The sequence below is a fragment of the Acartia tonsa genome, chromosome 2 (genome assembly GCF_053477335.1).
Source record: "Acartia tonsa isolate MP-2025a chromosome 2, ASM5347733v1, whole genome shotgun sequence".
In the NCBI taxonomy this organism is placed as follows: Eukaryota; Metazoa; Arthropoda; class Copepoda; order Calanoida; family Acartiidae; genus Acartia; species Acartia tonsa.
In genome coordinates, this window is record NC_137261.1 from 25,485,856 (window position 1) to 25,508,826 (window position 22,971).

Below are 22,971 nucleotides of genomic sequence, written 5' to 3' on the forward strand. Positions count from 1 at the left end.
AAACACTATTTTACCCCCCACCCTTGGCTTTAAAAGCAATACACGATATTCTGATTTTAAATACCAGCGCAATTAACAAGACCAATTATCTTTATTATGATCGCAGCAATTTTTCATAGTCCACAATCAACGAATAAAAATACGTACAATCATAAGAGTTTTAACCCGTGCCTTCGTCGGCATATCGAGGCTTGTCTTAAAATTGTACACCTTTATATCCGCGGCAAGCTGTTCATAATACGATGCGATAAATACCAATTATTATATCTAATTTTTAAATCTAAATAATTTGGCTTCCTTAGAGTAATGTTTATTCTCCCATTAAAACCATTAAATTAAGTATAATTAATAAATAGCTTGCACTAACTGAAGACAAAGAATTTTCCTTAATGACGTCATAAAAATGAGGGATGAGGAGAGGAGGAGTGGGAAAAAAAACCCTAAAAAAGAAATCGATAATACGTCGTTTTTATGACGTAACATGCTGATTTTTTAGGGACTTTCTTCGCCTTCGCACTAACTAGCAATTATAGACTTAAACAAAACTATAAAACTCGATGACATAATTAATTTGTCCTAAGGCTGTTTCTAAAGTCTTTCTTTTGATGTATTACACTAAGATTACAAACTAAAGTATACTGGTAGTTTACTGTAACTTGAAATACAAATATCTTTAGCATAGTCAAGTCTATTTATTGTTATAATGCAGTAAAAAAAGTTTTTAACCTTTTTGTCAAACTTATAAAAAAGTGATTAAAAGATTTCTCATTAGCACATTAAACCTAGCAATTATATCAAAACCTTATTGTTTTTAATCAAATTAAATAGTTATATATATATATATATATATATATAGTTTTATTATATAATATTCTCAGTAATAGATTGAGGCCATTAAATGAAAGGCATTGGAGGTATTATAGTAGTGCATAAGAAATAAACTTAACCAATCTTTCTACACTGCACTGTAAGAAAATGACTTTTAAGTTGTTTGGGTTTATTATTCTAATAGCGACAATAATGCATTTTTATGATTTAAACATATATTTATTGCCAATAGGTACTAGATCAGATGATATGATATAATATCACGAGATAGGTCTATCTTTAACCCTAATAGGGTTGCTTGTCTCCGACTTAGGTTCACTTATTTTAGTTAACAGGTATACTTTTCTGCGTCTCAAAGAAAAAAATACAAGTTACAAGTTTCAGAAATATTATTTATATATGATTTTATTACAAAATGGGTCAATTTTCAGTTGTAAAATAAATAATATATACTCATAAATGTTTTAGACTATAAAGAAAGGAACTTTTTAGAGTACAATACCATGGAATGCCCCTCCCTTTATGCCAACCCCTTTCCTAAACCATGGCATAATATCCCCCTTCCCTTCCCTACTATAATCCCCCCTCCTCTTTTCTCTGGGAGTAATATTGATTGTGTGGATGGTTCTAGGGTGTATATCAGGGATATAAAGGGATAAGACAATGGACGATAATTGATGTTACACAAAATTAACCCTTATGTAGATTACAATTATTGGTTGAAATGTTTGGATACTCAACTTAATGAACCAATAAATCAAAATTTAATAAGTCCCCAAAATTGATAAGCTAACGAATAAGAAAACGTTAATATAAAACTGAAGACTAGTTTAATCAAACAGCCCAATGTCCCCTCCCTCCCTGTGTGTATGTATATCATATATATGTATTATATACTTGTATAGAAGAGCCCAAACACAGAACCTCTATAATAAAAGTTGTAGTCAGCTGATTTTTACATTTTACAGACCAACCAGACAATAATTTTCTATACCGCCTTGTTCTGCCTGAATTGATAAATAACATTTAGAACATTTTTTAAACAAAGATTGGCGGATTTTTTGCCGTTGTTGGTGAAATATGTTTGTGACCTGAAGTTTTTTTTAGTGAATGTTATTTTAAACAAACAATTCCATCCATCTAAAGTTACAAACAAAAAGAGTTTTATATTATAACAAATTTATAAAAGAAACATAGAGTTATATCTAATATAAAAATAAACAATGCCCAAGCCCAAGTTACCGCCCCAGGGGGGCGAAAAATGGCTTTGCCTGGGCATGTTCTTGACCATTATGTTTAGTGTGGTCATGGTTGTGACCATTATCTATTCCACGGTCATTATTTATAACCCGTCGTATGAGGAGCTGTCTAAAAATATTGTTGGCCCTAAGAGATGTACAACTACGCTTGTACAAAGAAATATTACAGGTAAATTTTACAGTTTTAAAACAATAGTTACAGTTTTACATAATCTACCATTTGATAAACATTATATGACTTTAATTTAGATATAGATACTTTTAAATATCGCAATTTACACTTGGATTAAGGTTTAAAATGGTAAAATTGCATCAAATGCCTAAATTTTTCATTATAAACTATATCATAAATCAACTAATCTTTCTTAATATATCTAATATCTACAGAAAATAATTATATAAATATAGTACTTGTTTGCTTTACTGTTATATATGTCTCAATATAAGAGACTTAATTGGTTTTAAAATAAACGCGAAACATATGTTAATTCTAGGTACCCCTGAAGACGGAATCTGCTCGTGGTCCTCGTGCGAAGAGTGGTGCCTTTCCAAGGGAGCCTCCCCCTGCAGCAAAGTTTTCGGCGTGCTTCGCGACCGCGGGGCCGACATGACGTGGGAAGGATGCACCCTGGAGGAACCATGGTTCTTTGACCACACATGCACCACACTGGCCGACCTGGAGGCTATGAACTGTAAGCGGTCAAAGTGGGAGATTGACCGGCCCGGCAGCAAAGAGTTGTGCACACAATTTGATAATCTTATATCATGCGAAATGGGCGAATGTAAGAATGTCAGTAAGATCTACAGTTGTACGTTTACGGACACACTGGATGATCTGCGGAGTCCCTGGGGCAAGGAGGGATATGTTACGGATGGTTACTGTAACTGTAACCAGTGTACAGAGAGTAATGTTAGTTTGGTTGTGGATGTTACACTTAGTGCCCTACAGTGCCCAAAGGAAAGAGATATTAAAGATTAATCTAAAAAGCAGGTATAGAACCCCCCCCCCCCCTCCCCCCAATGTTGTAAATATTGAAACGGAGTTATAGCTTAATTTTTATAGCTTTTCATTCATAATTAAAAGCAAGATTTGGAGCTTTTTATAATAGTGCCTATCGAGCACTGAACCCCCTTCCCCCACATCCTTATTTTTGTTACAACAATAGAGGGGTATGAGAGAAGCCCTCACCCCTATGCCTAACCCCTGGAGACGGCTCTAACCCTGAGGGTATCACCTAACATAACCTGACCTGACCTAAACTAAACTAATTAAGTAAAAACACAAAGAAAACTTTACCCACCCTTTATTTTAATTTATTTTAAGGTTCCACGACAAACGTAAGAGTCCCAAACGTCAGAGTGGAAAAACATCAGAGTGGACAAACGCAAGAGTCCCAAACGTCAGAGTGGGACAAACGTCAGAGTGGGACAAACGTCAGAGTGGACAAACGCAGGATTTTTGGGACAAACGTCTGAGTGGACATTTTATAAGTAAAACGTATGAGTCTCGATTTTATAATCATTAAAGCGCTGCGGCTAGGTAGGCCAGGGTGCTGAGTGCTGCAGCCAGAGTCATTTTCTTTATGATTAGGTTAGGTTAGGTTATAGGCTAGGGGGCCGAGCGCCCGCGGCTAGGCAGGCTAGGGGGCCGAGCGCTGCGGCTAGGTAGGCCAGGGTGCTGAGTGCTGCAGCCAGAGTCATTTTCTTTATGATTAGGTTAGGTTAGGTTATAGGCTAGGGGGCCGAGCGCCCGCGGCTAGGCAGGCTAGGGGGCCTAACTGTCTATTTTTTGTCATATAATTAAAATAGCATAGACTCTGATGTTTTACTTAAGCAATGTCCACTCTGACGTTTGTCCCACTCTGACGTTTGTCCCACTCTGACGTTTGGGACTCTTGCGTTTGGGACTCTTGCGTTTGGGACTCTTGCGTTTGTCCACTCTGACGTTTGGGACTCTTACGTTTGGGGTAGGACCTATTTTAAGATAATTATTAATATCTTTATTCTGATAACTAGGATACTCGTTATTGTTTTGAGAAGGACAGAAAGCCCAAGGAGTACAACGCTGACAGAAAGGAACTCTGTAAAGAACCAAAATGCCAGGAAATAATCATTTGAAATTAATAATAAAATTATAATGCTTGGTTTTCATTATGATATTTTGTTTTGAGACAATGGACGATAAATTGATTATTATAAACAAAATTGCCCTTCTTTAAATTATAGTTATTGGGAAAAAAAGGTTTGAAACTTAATTTAATAAAAAAAAGTTTTAAAGCCAACGAAATGCAGAACAAGTTTGTAAACATCAGTAATAGATTAAAATTCTTCCACTTCTTAAAATCAATTCCCAATTTTTACACTGAAAAGTAATTTAAAAGGACTCTCCACAAAAAAATCAACTTTGGATTTTTGAAAATCTAACCTGAAACTATTATTCTCTGTTCAATTTTAGGCATTTTTTGTTTTTGTGGCATCGCGATCGAAGCCCTTTGAAAATTTTGTCCGCCGCCTATTTGTACTGCCGCTATAACAATATATACTACACTTTCCTCCACTCAATATGTGTTCCCCGCTAAAGAACATTTGCTCCATTGCAACCGGCCGCTCTACGATTTATCCTCTTCCTTGACTGGACAATCCTGCCGCCTCCATTTTGTGTTCGCCTTCGCCAAATATAACCATCTTTTGCGGCAGTTGCCGCATTCATCGCCCTTCTCCGCCGCTCTGTTCAATTTTAGGCATTTTTTGTTTTTGTGGCATCGCGATCGAAGCCCTTTGAAATTTTTTACCTCCTTTAAGTGAATCCTCCCGCCATTTAATTTGTGCTGCTTTAGTGATTTTTAGCTTCTATTTTTGCGGCAGTTGCCGCATTCATCGCCCTTCTCCGCCGCTACTCCGCTATACATTGCGTACGTAGCTATACACAACACCCCCAGCCTCCATTTAATTTCTGAACAAGGGAGAGGGGAGCATGTATTAAAAAGCGACGTACAGCGGAGTAGCGGCGGAGAAGGGCGATGAATGCGGCAACGGCGGCAAAAATAGAAGCTAAAAATCACTAAAGCAGCACAAATTAAATGGCGGGAGGATTCACTTAAAGGAGGTAAAAAATTTCAAAGGGCTTCGATCGCGATGCCACAAAAACAAAAAATGCCTAAAATTGAACAGAGAATAATAATTTCAGGTTAGATTTTCAAAAATCTAAAGTTGATTTTTCTGTGGAGAGTCCTTTTAAGTAATTAATTTTAATAAATGATTATTACCAGACATGTTTTGACATGTGTAACGACCAACTTCACTGTTTAAGCATGCACTCGAGACAGGACGTGGCTTACTTCGGGGTGGACATGACCCGCAACCCACCCGAGCCCAAGCTCACCTACTACAACTGCGAAGAGGGAGAGTGCAGGAAGGTGTATGATTTGAAATGTGAGCGTGTCTGTGACTTTAAAAAGTTTGATTTTAAAGACAAAAATCTTGTGCTGTTCAGCGGCGAACGAGTGGTCATGGGCCACTGCCGCAAGGCGTTCATCAACGGCAGCACAGAAACGCCGATGCCGCAGAAGGCGGTCCAGAACCCGGATTGGAGCCGCCTGGCGGCCACCTGCTCCATGATCACAATTAACCCGGAGATGAACACAATCTACGGGTCTGACTGCACCAACGGGACCTGGCTGGACGACCTGGGGGTGACCAATTACTCGCATCTGGTGAATATCTACAGCCAGGCCAGGGAGGACAGGGAGAGGTTTATAAAGTATGATTCTTATGATATGGAGAGTCTTATTCCCCTGGAGAGTGATATCACTATTGTCAACGATACCAGAATTCTTAAGGAACATTCTTCGGTTTTAATTTCATTAATTTGTAGTTTTTACACTTAAACAAAAGCAAAAACTATTTTAAAAAAAACCTTATTTGATTTGGTAGAACAGAAAGAACAAACTAATTGAGAAGAACCAATAAATTGTATATAGACAGCCTTTATAATGTTTGAGCTTTTTTGTATTGAATATATTCTAGATTTAGAAAGAAATTCTAATTTCAAACTCATTAATTGGTTTTTATATTTACATGCAATATTCTAATAAATTAAGCCGAGTTCAACATGATGCATTCAATCAAATATTTATATTTATACTAACATTAAAAATTAAAATATTGATTTAAAGAAATGATTTAATTTCAATTAGTTACAAATATTATATTAAATTAAATGACAGACGGGCGGATGTAGTTTTGAAACATAACTCTCAAAGTGTCTAGTCGAGCACAGTAACCCCCTCCCTTACTTTAAAATAAATTAAAAATAAAGGAAAAGGGAGGGGCAGTTTGTTTATTACTTTATATCAGATTATATAACCTATATTGGGCCCTGAGTAGCTCCATAGGGGTTAGTCGTAGGAAATAAAATATCACTCCATATTTTAATTAATTTATAAAAAGGGGTAGAGTTCAATGCTCTTTGAATGAACCCGCAATAAATTTTAGGTAAGGTTAACATAGTTTCTATGATAGTTTTAAACTATTTAATTTGCTGATTTAAGTCTTGGGATGGTTTAAGCTATTTTTCTAGCCTCTTCGAATACAAAGCCCTTAGATATTATGGTTCGTAAAGATAAAAAGGAAGATTGTTTGTGTGACTAGAATATGGAAGGGTGTGTGAACACCCTGAGCATGGAGTGCATGAAATTTTACTCAGACTTTGCCAAAGATGGAGCCAATTATACATCCAGGTTAGTACATTTAGTTCCTGTAAAAAAACGTATGTAATACTGCCATACCATTGGTCAATTAAAATGTATACTAGCCTACTATTGGTCAATTAAAATGAATACTGGCTTTCCATTGGTCAATCGTCCGTGTATCGACATATCATTGGTCATTTGTATTGGATTAAGTCATATGTTTATAGGCACTATAAAATTGATTTTAAGCACCGAAACCCCAACCCCCATCATTTTTATATATAAAATGAGAGGAAGGGGTATATTATTTTTGGTCAGGTTAGGGCACCACATGTTTAGGTCCCGCAGGGATAGGCCCTCCATAAGGGTCATTTCCCCCACCTCTCCCTTCTTTTCATTTTTTTTGAGAAACCACCGTACATATAAAAGGTACACTGGTTTTAAAGCTATTTTAGATATAAGAAGTACTTTCCTTAAAAATTTAAAATCAGGTTACAAAAAAAACGGTTAAAAAATGTTAAATTGTTTGAGGTTAAGCACGTCTAAAAAAAAGATACTTTGATATTTATTCACAGAAAAAAGATTTTATTAAACTTTTAATAAAAACAACAATAAAATTATAAATATTTAAAATTTGCAAAATAAATTGAAAATCTGTATTAAATATTCAAATATCATATTTTATGTCAATTTTGTCTTTCTACATAAATCTGACTTAAATCTACTTACATAAAAAAGAGAGTGATTTAATATTTTGGCATAAAATTTAAATTTGACCATTCTAGACTTTTATTTTATTTTTATCATTGGTTTTATAAATTGTAAAGTTATAAAATTTTCAGAAATGAGGTATAGCCAAGAAGCGAAATAAATCTAAAACAATATTTGGGAGGCAGATAAAAAGGGCGTTAATTCTAATGAGTGTTGCCCTCCAATCACAGCTGAAAATCAAGTATAGGTTTCGTGATTTTTTTCCCAAATTATTTGTTGTTGGTATACGCAGTAAAATTATGAATAACATAAATAAACACGATCTTAAAGTCAAACTGACATAAATTGTCAAATTCAAATCATTCATCACTAAAAAGCGTTTTTATGAAGCTCTTTACAGTGCCCATAAAAAGGGGGACAAATTTAAAAACTTTTAGCCAGATTATTGCGAATGACGTCATATCAGAAAAATTCATTACTCTTATATGACGTCATATGGGACATATTGGCCCAATCTTTTTTTTATTTATCCCCTTTTTTATAGAAACAGTAAAGAGCTTCCTTTTTGATCGTCTTGTTTTATGTAAACTTTTAATTTTATTTTAGAGTTTCATTTGATTGTTACCACGATCCCGAGTTCCCCGAGTTTGTGGTCATAGACTACAAACCCCAGAGGACCATCATGTGGCTTCTCTTCTGGTCAGCCATCCCCTCTTGTGTCATGGTCTGTAGCTGTGTCTACATTTGTATCTGTAGCAAGTAAGTAATCATCCCCTCCTGTGTCATGGTCTGTAGCTGTGTCTACATTTGTATCTGCAGCAAGTAAGCATTTCATTTTTAACCCGCCGCAACTCTGGCTTAAACATTGCGCATTCTCCAGTTGTCTCGAATGGTAGCGGGACAAAGTGTCTCAAAAATCACCCACGTGACGTCATAAAATGTGTGATTATCGACAAAGCCCAAATTGTGTCAAAGATCATCCATGTGACGTCATAAAATGAATGATTATCCATCTCTTCTTTAGGGGTTTTCTTTCCAACTTCTCCGCTCATCTCCGTCATTTTTATGACGTCACATGGCTGATTTTTGAGACAGTTTGTTCCGCTACTTTGGAATGTGATGGGTTTTTATCTTTGCTAATCATTGCATTATATCTTTGAAAGATTTTTAAAAGAATGTCTACTGCTGTTATATCAGATGCGTGAAATAAATAGTTAGCGTAATGGTATGGCTTTAGTCCCAATCTAGTGCAACTCATTATCGTTTACAGTTAAAACAATACAATAGATGTAAAATCAAAGAGTTGGATGTCTACAATGACGTCGCATAATCTTGCAATCTATTGGCAAGATTTGGTTCAAAGATACACCGTATTAAGAAGTAATGGTGTATTCAGGCTTTTTTGCGTTATGTTTTCACAAAGTGCAAACATAACTGCAAAATGTCTGAAAGGTGATGCGTTCCAAACATGTCCTAAATTGCATAATAACTTATGGCAAAGGTTCCTACAGCCTGTATGTAAGGCGCTTGACGTAAATAAATATCTAAGCTAATACAGATACAATTTTTTACAGTTTGTAATTCAACCCTAAGTTTTATGCAATTAAAGGTTGGTTATCTAATATGTGAGATGTATAGCGTTATAAAATCATTCCATTTTTTGAAATGAGATTTAATATAAGAAATGATGAATGATTATTTGTATTAGTCCCAGTAAGATTGACTTTGGAATGAAAAGATTTATATTTGACATCCAAGTGTCAATATCAAGTGTCTGTACAATACATACATTATACACAATGAAACACATGTATAGAAATATAATCAGAGAGGGAGGGGACATTGGACTGTTTATTATTACACCTGTCCCCAAAGTTTTATAATAACGTTTCTTATTTATTGTCTCAACAATTTCGGGAGTTTTTTTTTATTAAATTTTGATTAATTAGTTCATTAAGTTGAATGTTCGGGCGTTTCAACCACAAATTGTTTTCTACAGAAGGGGTAACTTTGTGTATTATCATTGAGGATGTATATCAATTTGTTGGCCATCGTCTTATCCCTGTAGATCCCTGAAATATGGTAGTGTCTTCTTATGAAAAGTATATATTCAAATATATTCAAAGATAATAATTACTAAAGTTAATGTTCCCCAAAAAATTACTTTTCCTCCTCCAAAAAAAAATTATATTAAATAAAAATGTCTAAATATCTGAAAAGGCTTTATCAGTGCATTTTGTTTGCAAGTGATGCATAGACAAATGATTATTAGAACAATACTCATTTTAAAATAAGTGATAAGAATCTTAAAGGCTTGATGAAGGTATTATGTCTGCGAATATTGCATAGAAAAAAAATACTAGAAGTTTGTTGATGTAAAAATAATGTCTAAATATCTGAAAAGGCTTTATTATTGCAGTATGTCTGATAGTTTTGCATTTAAAAATAAGCAAGAGAATTTTATTAATTCAAAATAATTTTTAAGAACTTGAAAATGCTTGAAAATGGAATTATGCAAATTTCCCATAAAAGATTAATTATTAGAACTATATTGATGTTGTGTAAATAAGATCAACAGTGTAATTAAGTATGTCTGTTTTGCATAGAATAAAATATTAGAAAATGATCATGTAAATAAGAGGTTTGAATATCTAGAAACTGTCTAAATATTTGTCTAAAAGTGTTAACAAAATAATATTATAATTAGCTTTATTTACATTAATTAAAATTCAAATCTACCTTTAATAACATTAATTAAAATTTGTCCTTAAAGTATTGCTTGTTTGAATTACATTTTTTTCTCAAGAATTCTTAAAAATGATTTCATAAAGTTTAAATAATTTTCATGTCCTAATTTATTTCTACTTTATTAAATCTTCTAATCTAGTGTGTGAAGTTCTTTGGCTTATGGCAAAATTCTATTGCTTCTATTCAATGTTGTTGTTCCATAATATCTGGGGCAAGTCAATAAATGTGCAATTTACAAGTATCCTTGAGAACCTTGCAAAAACCACACACACACACACACACATACACACAGCACAGAACCACACTAAAACACACCCACACACACACAGAAAGATTGAATGTTTATCTTATTTGAAGTGAGCTCTGAATTCTAAGAAAGTATCCTCTCTGAATTAACTGCCTAGCTTTTTGTATGATGGCCTTCAGTTAAACAAACATTTTTTTCATTGAGGCTGTGCACATTATTATCATAATCAAGGGTGTGCTCAAAGATTTTAAAGGAGGGTTCCATCTTTAAATTCATAATATATATAAAAGGTAAAGCAATTTATGTCCATAAGCAATGATGATATAACCGCTACACTGATTTGAATCTCCTTTCAGGGAAAATACCTAATGTGAATATTTGGGTTATATTCTATTTTTAGAGGTAGCCAACCCCCCCCCCCCCCCCCCCAACCCCTCCCAAAAGATAAAATGACCCAACAATTAAAAACCTATGAGTATACATATATTAATTTTAATTTATGGTATATGATTGTGTCTTTTTGCTACAAAATGGAAAATAAGTCAATCTTATTTATTATTCTTAATGTTGGGCTAAGTTTTTCATAATCAACTTTATTCATTTAATTATTTATTTTTTTAAGCAGACAGCCATGTACAAACACAAAATAAAAATACATTAAATACTCTTACTAAAAGATACATCTTTTTTGTTGAATTCTATTTTATCTGTTTGAATTGTGGATAAGAATTGAAATGGATTCCTTTTGTATGTGATGAATACTCTAGCAGCTTCTATTCAAATAAAAAACTTGAGTCTCAAAGCCTTCAAAGTAAATACATTAAAGTTTAATTCTTAGAATTTTATTTTTTATTAGCTTAAAAGTATTTTTCTTGACATATTTGCCAAGATATGCAGAAGGGACTTTTTCTCTTTAATTTAACTTAAACAATTTCTTATCAGAAATCAATTGAGACATTTTTACAGGGTTGAATCCAAAAATACATATAATTTAGATCTGAATATTTATAGTTTTTAAATGATTTGAAGTAAAACAAAAAAATTGAAGTTAAATAGGCTTTGAACTTTCAAATGATATTTCAGCTTTATTTAAAATCTAAAAAATACTTCATATTAAAAGATTAAAATTTTTTTGAAAATATTATAAAAAAGTAAAACTGTAATGTAAATAAAGGTGCAGTGGTTGTATTGTGTATAAACTAAGAATTTAAGGATAGGTAAATTGGGAACAGATAAATCTTACCCCCAACAAAAGTAGTACCCAAGGTTTTCAAAGTTTTACAGTATTAGTACTACATTAATAGAGTTGTTTATTTATAAAGGTAAAGGAATTGAAGGCGCTCTAGCTATATGTAACTGTACACAAGGGGTGGGGGCCCTTTGCCGACTTTCAATTAAAACTTTGATTATTATCAAATAGCGTTTGAAATATAAACCAGCCGAGTCGCTACAAAAGAGTATAAAGCAAGTTGCTATGAAAAAGATCCCCACAAATTGGGCAAGGTATTAATCCGGATTACACATCTACAATACTTAAACATTTGTTACATAAATAAAATACAGAGTAATAACTTTTTCTAAACCTAATCCTTTATCACTGATATAATATAAAAGTGGACAATCCAAAGCACTTAGAGATACAATTATGTACAGTGAGGGCAGCCAGCAACTACAGCCAAAACTATAAAACACTTTGCACCAACAATTGTTTACATTTTTATACATCTTCTTTTATTTTTATACTTGAAGAATAATTTCTCATTTCTATAAATACTTTCATTACATTAAGAAAAGTAAATACTTTCTTTAATAAAATGAGGAGACTTCTCTAAGCTTTTAGTGTCAATTTCATTTTGTATAAGTTTTAGTAAATTTCAAATGACTTTTTCAGTATTTGTATTTATATTTTTTTTATGTAAGTGGTAGGCATGTTGAGTCTTTTTATTATTGAGTTTTGAAATTTTCTCATTCATAGATAGATAAACCTAATACAGACAGGAAAACATGTAAAATACCCTACAGAAAAATGAAAAAACCAGCGAAAAAAGCACACAGCTAGATTAAGATGTAAATCTGAAGCAGCTTATAGTGCTAACAGAAAATGACGTCATACAAGATAAATGCCCAATGATGTGCATTGACCAATTTCAAATTTATGCTGGCCTATCATTGGTCATTTTTTATAGTATGAAGTCGTTTTTATTAGGCACTATAAGCTGCTTCTTTAAACCTTTAATTAAGATACAAGGCAATTTTAAGTGATTTGTTTTCGTTTAAAATACTGAAATTATATGACATAAATTAAAAGTAAATATGTGTATAAAGTGAACAATGATCACATACCACTCAATATTCAAATCATAATATGTTGAAATATTTCACATTACACACTAGAGTTAAAGTTACATTATAAATTATTCTATGTGTAGTTTAAGCTTCTAGACTTAAATTACTTCATTTTGAATATTTTAGAATATTTTTTTTCACTCAATTATACTATAGTGAAAATAATTGTTTGTCATAACAGGTGGTTTAAGGCAATTATTTACAAAATTGTAATATTTCTAGTTTATAGAAAATGATTAAACAAAAGGCAAACATTTTCATCTAGGATAAGTGGTTAAAATATACATATTTAAAAGTTCGTTAAAATAAATACATTTAATTTTAATCCTAAAGGTCTAAAACTGATATATCTCTAATAGTAGGTAAATATTCTAGCTGTATATGCAGACCTTTACACAAAGACATGGATAATTTATTTTAAAAATAACTCTAAATCTGTTTTTTTTAATGTGTAGCATTTCTGTAAGTATATGGCTCCATCACTGACTCAATCGATTCACAGAAAGTTGTATCAAAGCTTTTAGATTATATTAGTATTTAAGTTAGATAACTATCTATGATTTTTCTTATCTCTTATCTCTCATAGGTGGTGATAGAATCAACATATTATTTTGATTTTTTTTAGATTTTAAAATTAAAAACCAAAAAATACGCTTTCCCTTATTCAATTGATTTTAGATAAAAGTTTTTAGGATAAGCTTCCCTAATCTCAAAATTTGCATGGGGTATGCAAGGTCCCTTTACAACACACATACATATTATATATACACATAAATCATAGTTCTACAAATTTGAATAATGGTCCACTCTCAGATGTACAACCAAAATCACAGTTGAAAATCAATTCTTTTAATTGGATGATTTAATTAGTTTTACTTTTGTAGTTCAAAAAGTCTGTAATCAAAGGAAACAAAATAGAATGTAACACTATGGAAAAATATGAATTTTTTTTCAATCCATTTTTATTCAAAGTCTTTTATCCTTCCTGTAACATAAAGTAGTAAGATGTATGGCTGTGTGTGTACGACAAGATGTTTTAAATGACTGCACAGATCACTTCTCAATTTCATCAAAAGCCTAACAATGGTCCTTGGTAGGTTTAAAGCTATATTGCCAGGAGAGAATAAGGAATTTTACATAAAATAACAAATTGTAGTTATTGTAATCATAAGAAAATATGGTTATAATTTTCCATATAAAAATCCATGGTGGTAAAATATTTAAACATACAAAAGAAAGGTCAAGGTTCTGATAGACTCTTTGGATATATATATATATTAAGGTTTCTATTTGACCAATTTGGTCTCCTGGGGTTCTAAAGTTTAGAAATTAAGATATTAATAGATAATTATGTCTTATTATAGTCAGCATTCAAAATTACAGATAGAAAATTATATTCTAGTATTAATGATATTATTATTGATCACTTATTAAGTTTTTGTTTGTTAAATATCTCTTTAAATTTTGACTAGCAATTTTTAAAATCCTCAAATAAACAAGAAATAAAAAGCTAACTAATGAAAAATTTTAGTATTAATTTCTACTTTTGTTGCTCCTAGAATCCGATGCCTTGATTCAACAAAATAGGGATTAATATTATGTTTTTTAATTTTAACTTTTCATGGAAAATTATAGAATAATACGGTGTATGGAAGGAACTGGTTTTAATCCAACGGCCATGAATCAGATTTGGAGCCATACTGAAAAATATATTACAATGTAAAATGTATAAACTACTTATAGTCACTTCTATAAACCACACTATTTTGATAAGGAAAGGAAGAGGTATTTAAAAAGATTTAGTTTTGAACTTTTTTTTAAAAATTTTATATTTGGATAATAATATGTATACAAAGAATTGCTACTGGACAATAAATTAAGCTTCCTCTTATGCTATAATCTAAATTAAAAGGTTCAACCTAAAACCCATAGGAGGGAGGTTACTTAGAACTGTAAATTACACTGGTACCCAAAGTCTTATAACCACCTTATCTTATTCGTATGCTAGATTGCTTTGGGTACTTATATTAAAATTTAATTGTTTGGTTTCATACTGTAAGTGTCCAAAATTTTCAACCAAAAATTATAATCATTGGACATTTTTCCTGTTTTACTTATTGTTGTTTACAAGAATATTTGTGCCTAGCCTGGAGTTGGATTATGATGAGAAATTACGTCTGGGGTTATAATCTGCCCTAAGGATGTTCACACAATCATAATGAAACCTTTTACTGAAGGGCTTCGAAACCGATTGATATCCGCTGGATCAGAACCGTCTTTCAAACCTTCTGAAAAATTATGTATAACATCGTATTACAGACAAATTTTCAAAAATATTAAAATAAAAATCATGAAATTAAATCTAGGTTTTTTAGCCTAGGCCTTCTGCCCTTCGTGGCTTACAAAACGGAAAGCTGTCTATAATACGATGTGATAAATAACTATTACAGAATCAAGTTTACAAACATTCTTTTGTTTATATTTAAGTCGCTTTAAAATTTGCTCAGGGACCTAAAGAGATAAGCCATTGGACTATAAATTGATGCACACCCACATCATAAACAAAATTGCTCCTCCTGTAGATTAAGACTAATGGCGGAACTGTTTGAACACTGCTAGTTTGAACACTGCTAGTTTGAACACTGTGAGTTTGAACACTGCTAGTTTGAACACTGCTAGTTTGAACAGTGCTAGTTTGAATACTGCTAGTTTGAACACTGCTAGTTTGAACACTGCTAGTTTGAACACTGCTAGTTTGAACACTGCTAGTTTGAACACTGCTAGTTTGAATACTGCTAGTTTGAACACTGCTAGTTTGAACACTGCTAGTTTGAACACTGCTAGTTTGAACACTGCTAGTTTGAACACTGCTAGTTTGAATACTGCTAGTTTGAACACTGCTAGTTTGAACACTGCTAGTTTGAACACTGCTAGTTTGAACACTGCTAGTTTGAATACTGCTAGTTTGAACACTGCTAGTTTTAACACTGCTAGTTTGAACACTGCTAGTTTGAACACTGCTAGTTTGAACACTGCTAGTTTGAATACTGCTAGTTTTAACACTGCTAGTTTGAACAAAACAAACAAGATCTAATTGTAACCAAAAGTCTTAATTGACAAAATAACCAGCACATTTATAAACTTTGGGTAGCGGAATAATATACAGTCTTGAATCAATTCCTCATACTTCCTCATACAATTAACTTATCTGTTTTGTAAGACCTTTTTGGCCCTTTCTACTTACTCTATTTATCATCATTTATATTAAATGCAAATTTTTATACAAGTATAATGTGAGCTCAAGGAGAAATACATTATCTTCAAATTTATATCAATATTTGCTTAAATTAAAAAAAAAAGTTATTTTATATTAGGTATATTAGTTTATTTACATACATGTGTTTTTTATCAAATACTTGTTATTTATATTTTTCCCCAAAGTTTTATTTGTCAGATTATTTCAATAGATCTGCTTGGGTTGTCCATCAATAATAATAATTATAAAATAATAATAATTATTGAAATTCTCATAAAATAAAACATCTATATATTATCTACTTTACCTATTACACAATTAATTGCACACAAAAAAAACAGTTAACAAAAAATATAGGAATTAGGCGTGTTGGAAGAGTAATACAGTTTTTATCTGTTCTATTTTTAACCCCCCTTTCATAAATGACCTTATTTTGAAAGGTATTGACCTGAAATGTTACTTGAGATAAAGCCTGGGTTGATAAAAAATTGTTCAACTTGACTAAAGAAACTATTCTAACCCAAATCTTGTCATAAAAATAAATTGAAACAAGGATGATTGATCTCATTGGTAGCATAGCAATTTTAACAAATTTCTAGTTTCGAAACAAATAAAATTACACTATTGTAGCAAGTTCTGAATAAGACATCTGAAATTAAATGAATTTCTACCTTTTCTATTCAGCTTAAACCATAAACTAAATTAATACGAAAAAAATAACATAGTAGAATTGAGGACCTTTTTCCTGCCCCCCAAATATTGTTTCCGATTTTTTTTCGCTTGTCGGCTATACATTTTTTTTTTATTATTTCCCCCCTTGAATTTGTTTAATTTCGATAATAAAACAATCAAATATAACAGTACAAGAATTAAACATAAATTTAAGAAAAAGAGAGGGGACAGTTGGAGGTTTATTACACTAGTCCTCAATGTTTTATAATAACATTTTCTTACTAGTTGGCTTAATAACTTTGGGGACTTTAACTGAATTTTGATTGTTTAGTTTATCAAGTTGAGTGTCCAAACGTTTCATCTACTTATTGTAATCTGCATAACGAGTTTGTCATCATTGAGAACGGACGTCAATGTTTAGATTCCTGGATAAATTTTCTTATTTCCAAAAAAACTTTACAAACAATACCTAATTTACGAGTAGCTTTGCTGGCAGAAATATGTCTATTTGTTGAAGATTTCTTGTGTAAAACTGATTAGTGCCTGGAAAAAAGCTCAATCCTTGCTGATAATCCTTCTTACAAAAATAGAAATTTGTCTCTCTCAAAAATTTTAAGAACTCTTTGCTCAGACATTGCTAAATGATAATGTTTTCAGTGAACCCATCTTTAGAAAAAAATGGCGTTACTTTCTTTTCCAAAAAGAACAAAACACATTACAACTGCCAAACCATACTAAACCATACCATAGGAAGTTCCTAACAGATACTATGGTAGCTAACAAGAACTCTGACATCCAAAGTATTAGGCAATCTAATGATACAGATACATAGCAAACCATTTTATTGCACCACATTTGTCTTAAAGTCTTAACAATGCATAATTACATACTTACGGCAACAGTTATAATTTTTGACGTTTCTAGTATGACTCGTTGAGTTTATGACTTAAACAGCAAAGAAATCAATTTTGATAAACTCTCAAGTCTTTCAAGTGTCTTTTCTAAAGTAAAATTATTATAAAAGAAATTACATAAAAGTATTTTTTTTGAAACCATAAGAAATGGAAATAATTTTATTTTCAACATAACTCTCTCATTATGCTTATACTGTTTAAAGTTCCAAGGATAGGTGGATCCTTCAAAAGTCACACCTCCAATTTTTTTATTTATTTTATCCTTAGATTAAAAAAATACTCTGCTATTACCCTAAGATATTATACAATTTTCAACGTTTTTTTATATATTCAAAAATAAAAATTGTCTAAGAGCTGCCCTCATATTTTAGTTACAATTATTGTAGTATTTTTTTTTATTTATTTTTTGCAGTCTGAAAATATAAGGCAACAAAATGCTTCCAGGTTGAGGAGTTTGATTTCCATAAATAAGAATTATATTACACTGATCTCTCCCTTAGTCCCTGGTAAAACTTAAACTTTAATGCTTAGACATAAATTTGTCTGCAAGTTAAGAAAAAAATCCAGGAATTAAACTAGTGTTAAATAGAAAGGACAGTCCAATTAAATATTTTTCTCTCTCAAAGTTTGTAAGAAGTCATTAATCTTTTAAGTCGATCAAACCATATTTAATTCAGTGGTAGTTTTCAAGAACCAAATTATAGCAAATTTCTTTCTAATTGGTTGTCTTTGCTGAGAAATATCTTGCTATTTATTTCTTTCTATTTATTCTGAAGCTTCTTATAGGTCCAAGGAAGGTTTTTTTTTTATTTTCAAAACTTCCCTATATGTACTTCCTCTAGATACGAATTAATGGAACAATGTCCCTTTTACGAGTTTAATTTTCTCTGTTGAATAAGAATATTTAACGTGTAAAAGAGAAAAAGAACGTTGCCTGTGACAAAAACCAAAAAATATGAATGATTCATTTTTTTGTCATAAAAGCTTTAAATTTCATTTAGTAGCGATGCTACTCTTTAAGTTTGGGCATTGCTTCCTTTATAGTTAGTTTTGAAGAATTACCATTGCGTTAAGGGGGGAAGGTTAAACAGTTTTTTTTAGGGTTCTGTATCTTTGATCGAAATAATAAGATAGCATAAAACCATGCCAGGATCTATATTAAAATTCCCTAAAATGAAGATAAAATCTAACCCAAGGACCCATGCAAAGCTTTTCTAAAATGGAGAACTTTATCAGCTCAATAGTTAATGGCATCTTAAACTTCAGAAATACGTTTTCCAAATCATATAAAGACAGGCTAAAGATTCTTCAAATAAATATGTATCATATCTACGAATTAAATGTTTGTTTTTTAGCTTATAGGTTTTTTAATTAAAAAGCGCAAGTTCAATAGAACTATGATCTTCGCTATTAAAAACTTTTTTTACTTTTTAGGATTATGTACACTGGCGAGGACGGTCATATGCGAATCTACTGTTGCGGCAAAGCGGTCACCGGGATCGGTCACGTCGTGGTCTACAAGCCTCCGCCAAAACCCGAGAAGAAGCACAAGAGAACTCCGCGAAATTTTGACAATGAAAAGAATGAACCAGTGCCTATATAGAATTAGGCATCCAACAGCCAATTCAATTAAGTAAGTCCGCAAAAAAAGGATAAAAATTGCGGAGAAAAAATATCCTCCTTCACCGCCATTATAATTAAATCTATGCAAAACGCAAAAAATATTGTAAAAATTCTATCATCTAAAAATTAATTATTTGGACAATTTTTAAATTTAGGACAAAATATTTTGTGCAAAAAACTGTCAGCGGATTAAGGTTTTTAATGCAACCAAAATCCATTGTCAATATTTTCATTATCTTAAACAAAATTGATTTTTTCATTTTTAAAAAGAATCAAAATACGTTTTTAACTTTAATCATTGCTTTTAAAGTATTATCAAATGTCATATTTTTACAGTAAAAAAGTCCAACTCAACTTGATTTATAAATTATAACTCAGAGTGTCATTCACAAATAGAAAATTTTATTTTATTTTGAAAGTTTGTAGAATATTCTGAGCATTAGGAAAAGTTTGTAATATAATTGTAGCAACATGAGCTTTATCTGTACAACTTGTTTAAACTTATGCATTTCAAATAACAAAAATGGAAATTATTTATGAATAATAACAAACAATTGTATTATAAAACAAAAATTTTGCATTTCTCAAAATAACATAAATTTTTAAGATCATTCAGGAAAAAAAAATGCATTTAAGATATTTATATACACTTAGAATTTTTTTTTGTAAAAAACTCAGAAGCATTTAGCATTTAAAAATTTAGACAATAGAGTTTTTTTCCCAAAACTATATGAGAGTTCACTTCCTCCCTTATTACTTTAAAAATATTTAATTGAATTAAAAACTAAAGCTTTATTGTTTATACATCTGCTTTTCTTGCTTTGTTACAAACTTTGTATGGAAAGAAATCTAACTTATGCATATTTAATCCCAGCCAGGAAAACATACTCATTAGGGTACCTCAGGATTTGTCATGTTAATATACAGAAACCTAATCATAAGATATGAAACTGTGCAGAGCCATGATCTTTTTCTTTTCCTAATGAGTTTGCGACAAATCATTTTAAAGGTACCGGTTTCTGATTGTTTGATTCATTAAGTTGTGTGTTCAATCGTTTCAACCACTAATTTTAATGTACAGAAGGGTTAATTTTGTGTATCATCTTAGGGAATGTACATCAATTTATCGGCCATTGTCTTATCCCTTTAGATCCCTGTTCACAGCCCTTGATCTTGCTTTTATTGGTACAATTAATAATGCTTTGGGGTAAGACAAAACTTAGATAAGATAAGTCTACGGTTTTTGTAGTTAAACAAGACTTAATCCTGAGGCTCCCTAATACGCATCTGTCTTACAAGAATGGCTTTAGATTAAATTTTCATAATGTAAAGGCGGGTAGCCACTAAACATCTCTTTATACAGACCTTAATATAAAGAAATAGAGTAAAGATAAACAACAAAGAATTCATATTCTCTTTTATAATATTCATATCATGGGACTTTTGGTCTTTCTTCTTGATTTAGATTTTGCAAAAGTTAGAAAGACACAAATTCAGCCATTTAAACAAAGTAAATCAAATATAATGTCAAAATAGAAGCTTGAACTTTAGACAAGGAGGATTGCAATGGCAGTGTATAAACTTTTTCACTAATAATAATAACTTACATTTGGGGAATTTATGTCTGTCTGAATCAGAAGTGTACAACAATTTTCGACCATATTCTTATCTTTATAATTATGGATGTCAAGTTTAAATACTTTATGTTTACTATGCATGAAAAGGTTATAAGTTTGAGTACCATATGCTAGCTGTAGCATAATGCACAATATTTACCAATCTTTTTACACACTAGAATTCATTCAATAAAAAGTGGACACAGCATTTGTTGCATACTTCAACATACCCCCCACTCTATCAACTATTTTACATCAAAATTTTATTATATTTTCCTTCTAGGTTTACAACTTTATTAAAATATACACAAGACAGTACACAAATGCAGTACAAAGATTTTATATTGTAAAAACTTTAAAGACTTGGATGACTTGCAATAAGTCCTAAATCTAAATTTTAATACAATTTATGAAAAAAAAGGGATAGTTTTGCCTTAACATTATCTAATATTAGTAAAATTTTTTGATTGTAGAAAAATAAGATATTTTTCAATCGTATTCCTTCAAGATATTGAAATAGCTAAAACCCTGCTTATGAAACTCTTAATTTATGACCAGATAAGAGAATTTTAAAGATTTTTTTAATAACCTCAAAAAAAGTAATTCAATATAAGATAACATGTAAACTTTTAAGTATCAACCCCATAGAACTTTCATAGGGTTTAAATTATACATTAAATTGAAAGTTTGAATTCCGGATGTAAGTTCTATAATATTGTAAATAATATTTGCAAATGGGATATCTGCATATTTTCATTTTACATTTACCACACACACACACACACTCACACACATGCATGCTTTAACCACATAGTTTGGTTTTATAAAATGCATTACAAATGTTTAGCCCTTTGAACTTTTATTTTATGTACAGAGGGGAAGCAAAGTTTTTATGGTTATCTCCAACAAAAACACAAGAAATGTTCTTTCTGTTTCGTTATGAAAAATAATTGGTCTTTACCTACGCATTGTACTCAACACATTTCATCATCTTGTTATCTTTATCAATCAAAGAATTCTTTTTTTCCTTCTGCCAATTTAGAAGGATTCTCAGATTTGCAAAATTGCACTGAGTATTCTCTCTCTATAATTCTCTCTGTGTGAGTGTGTACATTGAAGTTTGATACACATTCAAATATAATAAACAATGCAACAATTGAACATTATTCTGGTGTAGCAGTGTATCATATATGCTGCAGGTGTCCCCAGCATTCTGATTGTTCAAAGCTTTGATTACCTACATATTAACAAGAGAAGAGTAGATAGGCAGAATTTCTACATAAGCTGGGCCGGGTGCAGTATACTATAAAAAGATGGCTATTGATAAATTAATCTTTTAGATGAGTCCCTAAAGACTTGGTTTAATTATAGTAAAAATATAGGATAGCATACTTTATTTTTTTCTTTCTAGAATCAATTTGTATTCCACTGATTGCTCTGTTGGGATTCAGGATTTCCTTCTTTCATGTTCAAGTGTAAATATAGGAGAATAAATTAAGATTTTTATTTTTGTCAATAAATTATTCAATTCTAAAAGCCCACAATTAGCTTCATGAATCTGCTTGTTTTTACACTTATTTGGTTGGGTGCTGTATTTTATGATTGCAGCAGAATACATTTGTATTATTTTTTACAGTGTATTAGTATCAGGGATTTTAAGGGTTTTTAAATTATTTTTTTAATGAACAAACTATATCCCTGTATGAATTAATAACATTGGTGGAAATGTTTGGACCCTGTTAGTTTTTTAAAAATTAATAAAGATATGTTATTAAAGTTTAAGTAAACAAATTGCAGAAAAAGTTAAAAAAATTTATAAATCATTTTAGAGTGCCATGTTCCCTTCCTCCCTGATAGGCATAAGTTTCTCTATTCCTAGCACCCACCACTCATCCAAGCATCTAGTTGCAGCATTAGCAATCAATGCACCAAAGGGATAAAGAATTATAAAGAGAGAGATAGAGAGTGAGAATGAGAAAGTGAGATAGGAGGAACATAATACCAAAGCAAGAGAAGAGAATAGTGGATGCATTTTCCACTTGTTTGAAGTATAGTTACAA

At 31.4% G+C, this 22,971-nt stretch overlaps 2 protein-coding genes across 2 annotated transcripts in view; one reads left to right on the forward strand and one right to left on the reverse strand.

Moving 5' to 3' along the window:
• LOC145312486 (muscle calcium channel subunit alpha-1-like) overlaps positions 1 to 22,971 on the reverse strand; it is a 188,716-nt gene that overhangs the window by 11,226 nt on the left and 154,519 nt on the right. The window lies entirely within an intron of this gene.
• Positions 1,783 to 22,843, forward strand: LOC145312320 (uncharacterized). Its single transcript, XM_080151563.1, has 6 exons — positions 1,783 to 2,256; positions 2,582 to 3,039; positions 5,357 to 5,924; positions 6,736 to 6,826; positions 8,096 to 8,248; positions 19,107 to 22,843. The coding sequence occupies exons 1-6, from the start codon at positions 2,052 to 2,054 to the stop codon at positions 19,273 to 19,275; spliced, it is 1,644 nt and encodes a 547-aa protein (XP_080007689.1). The 5' UTR covers positions 1,783 to 2,051; the 3' UTR covers positions 19,276 to 22,843.

Excerpts from the sequence above, each read along its gene's own strand:
- LOC145312320 (XM_080151563.1), top strand. The coding sequence starts at position 2,052 with ATGCCCAAGCCCAAGTTACCGCCCCAGGGGGGCGAAAAATGGCTTTGC. Across the intron at positions 3,040-5,356 it reads CACTTAGTGCCCTACAGTGC|ACATGTTTTGACATGTGTAA; the intron begins CCAAAGGAAAGA and ends GATTATTACCAG. Across the intron at positions 8,249-19,106 it reads TACATTTGTATCTGTAGCAA|GATTATGTACACTGGCGAGG; the intron begins GTAAGTAATCAT and ends TTTACTTTTTAG.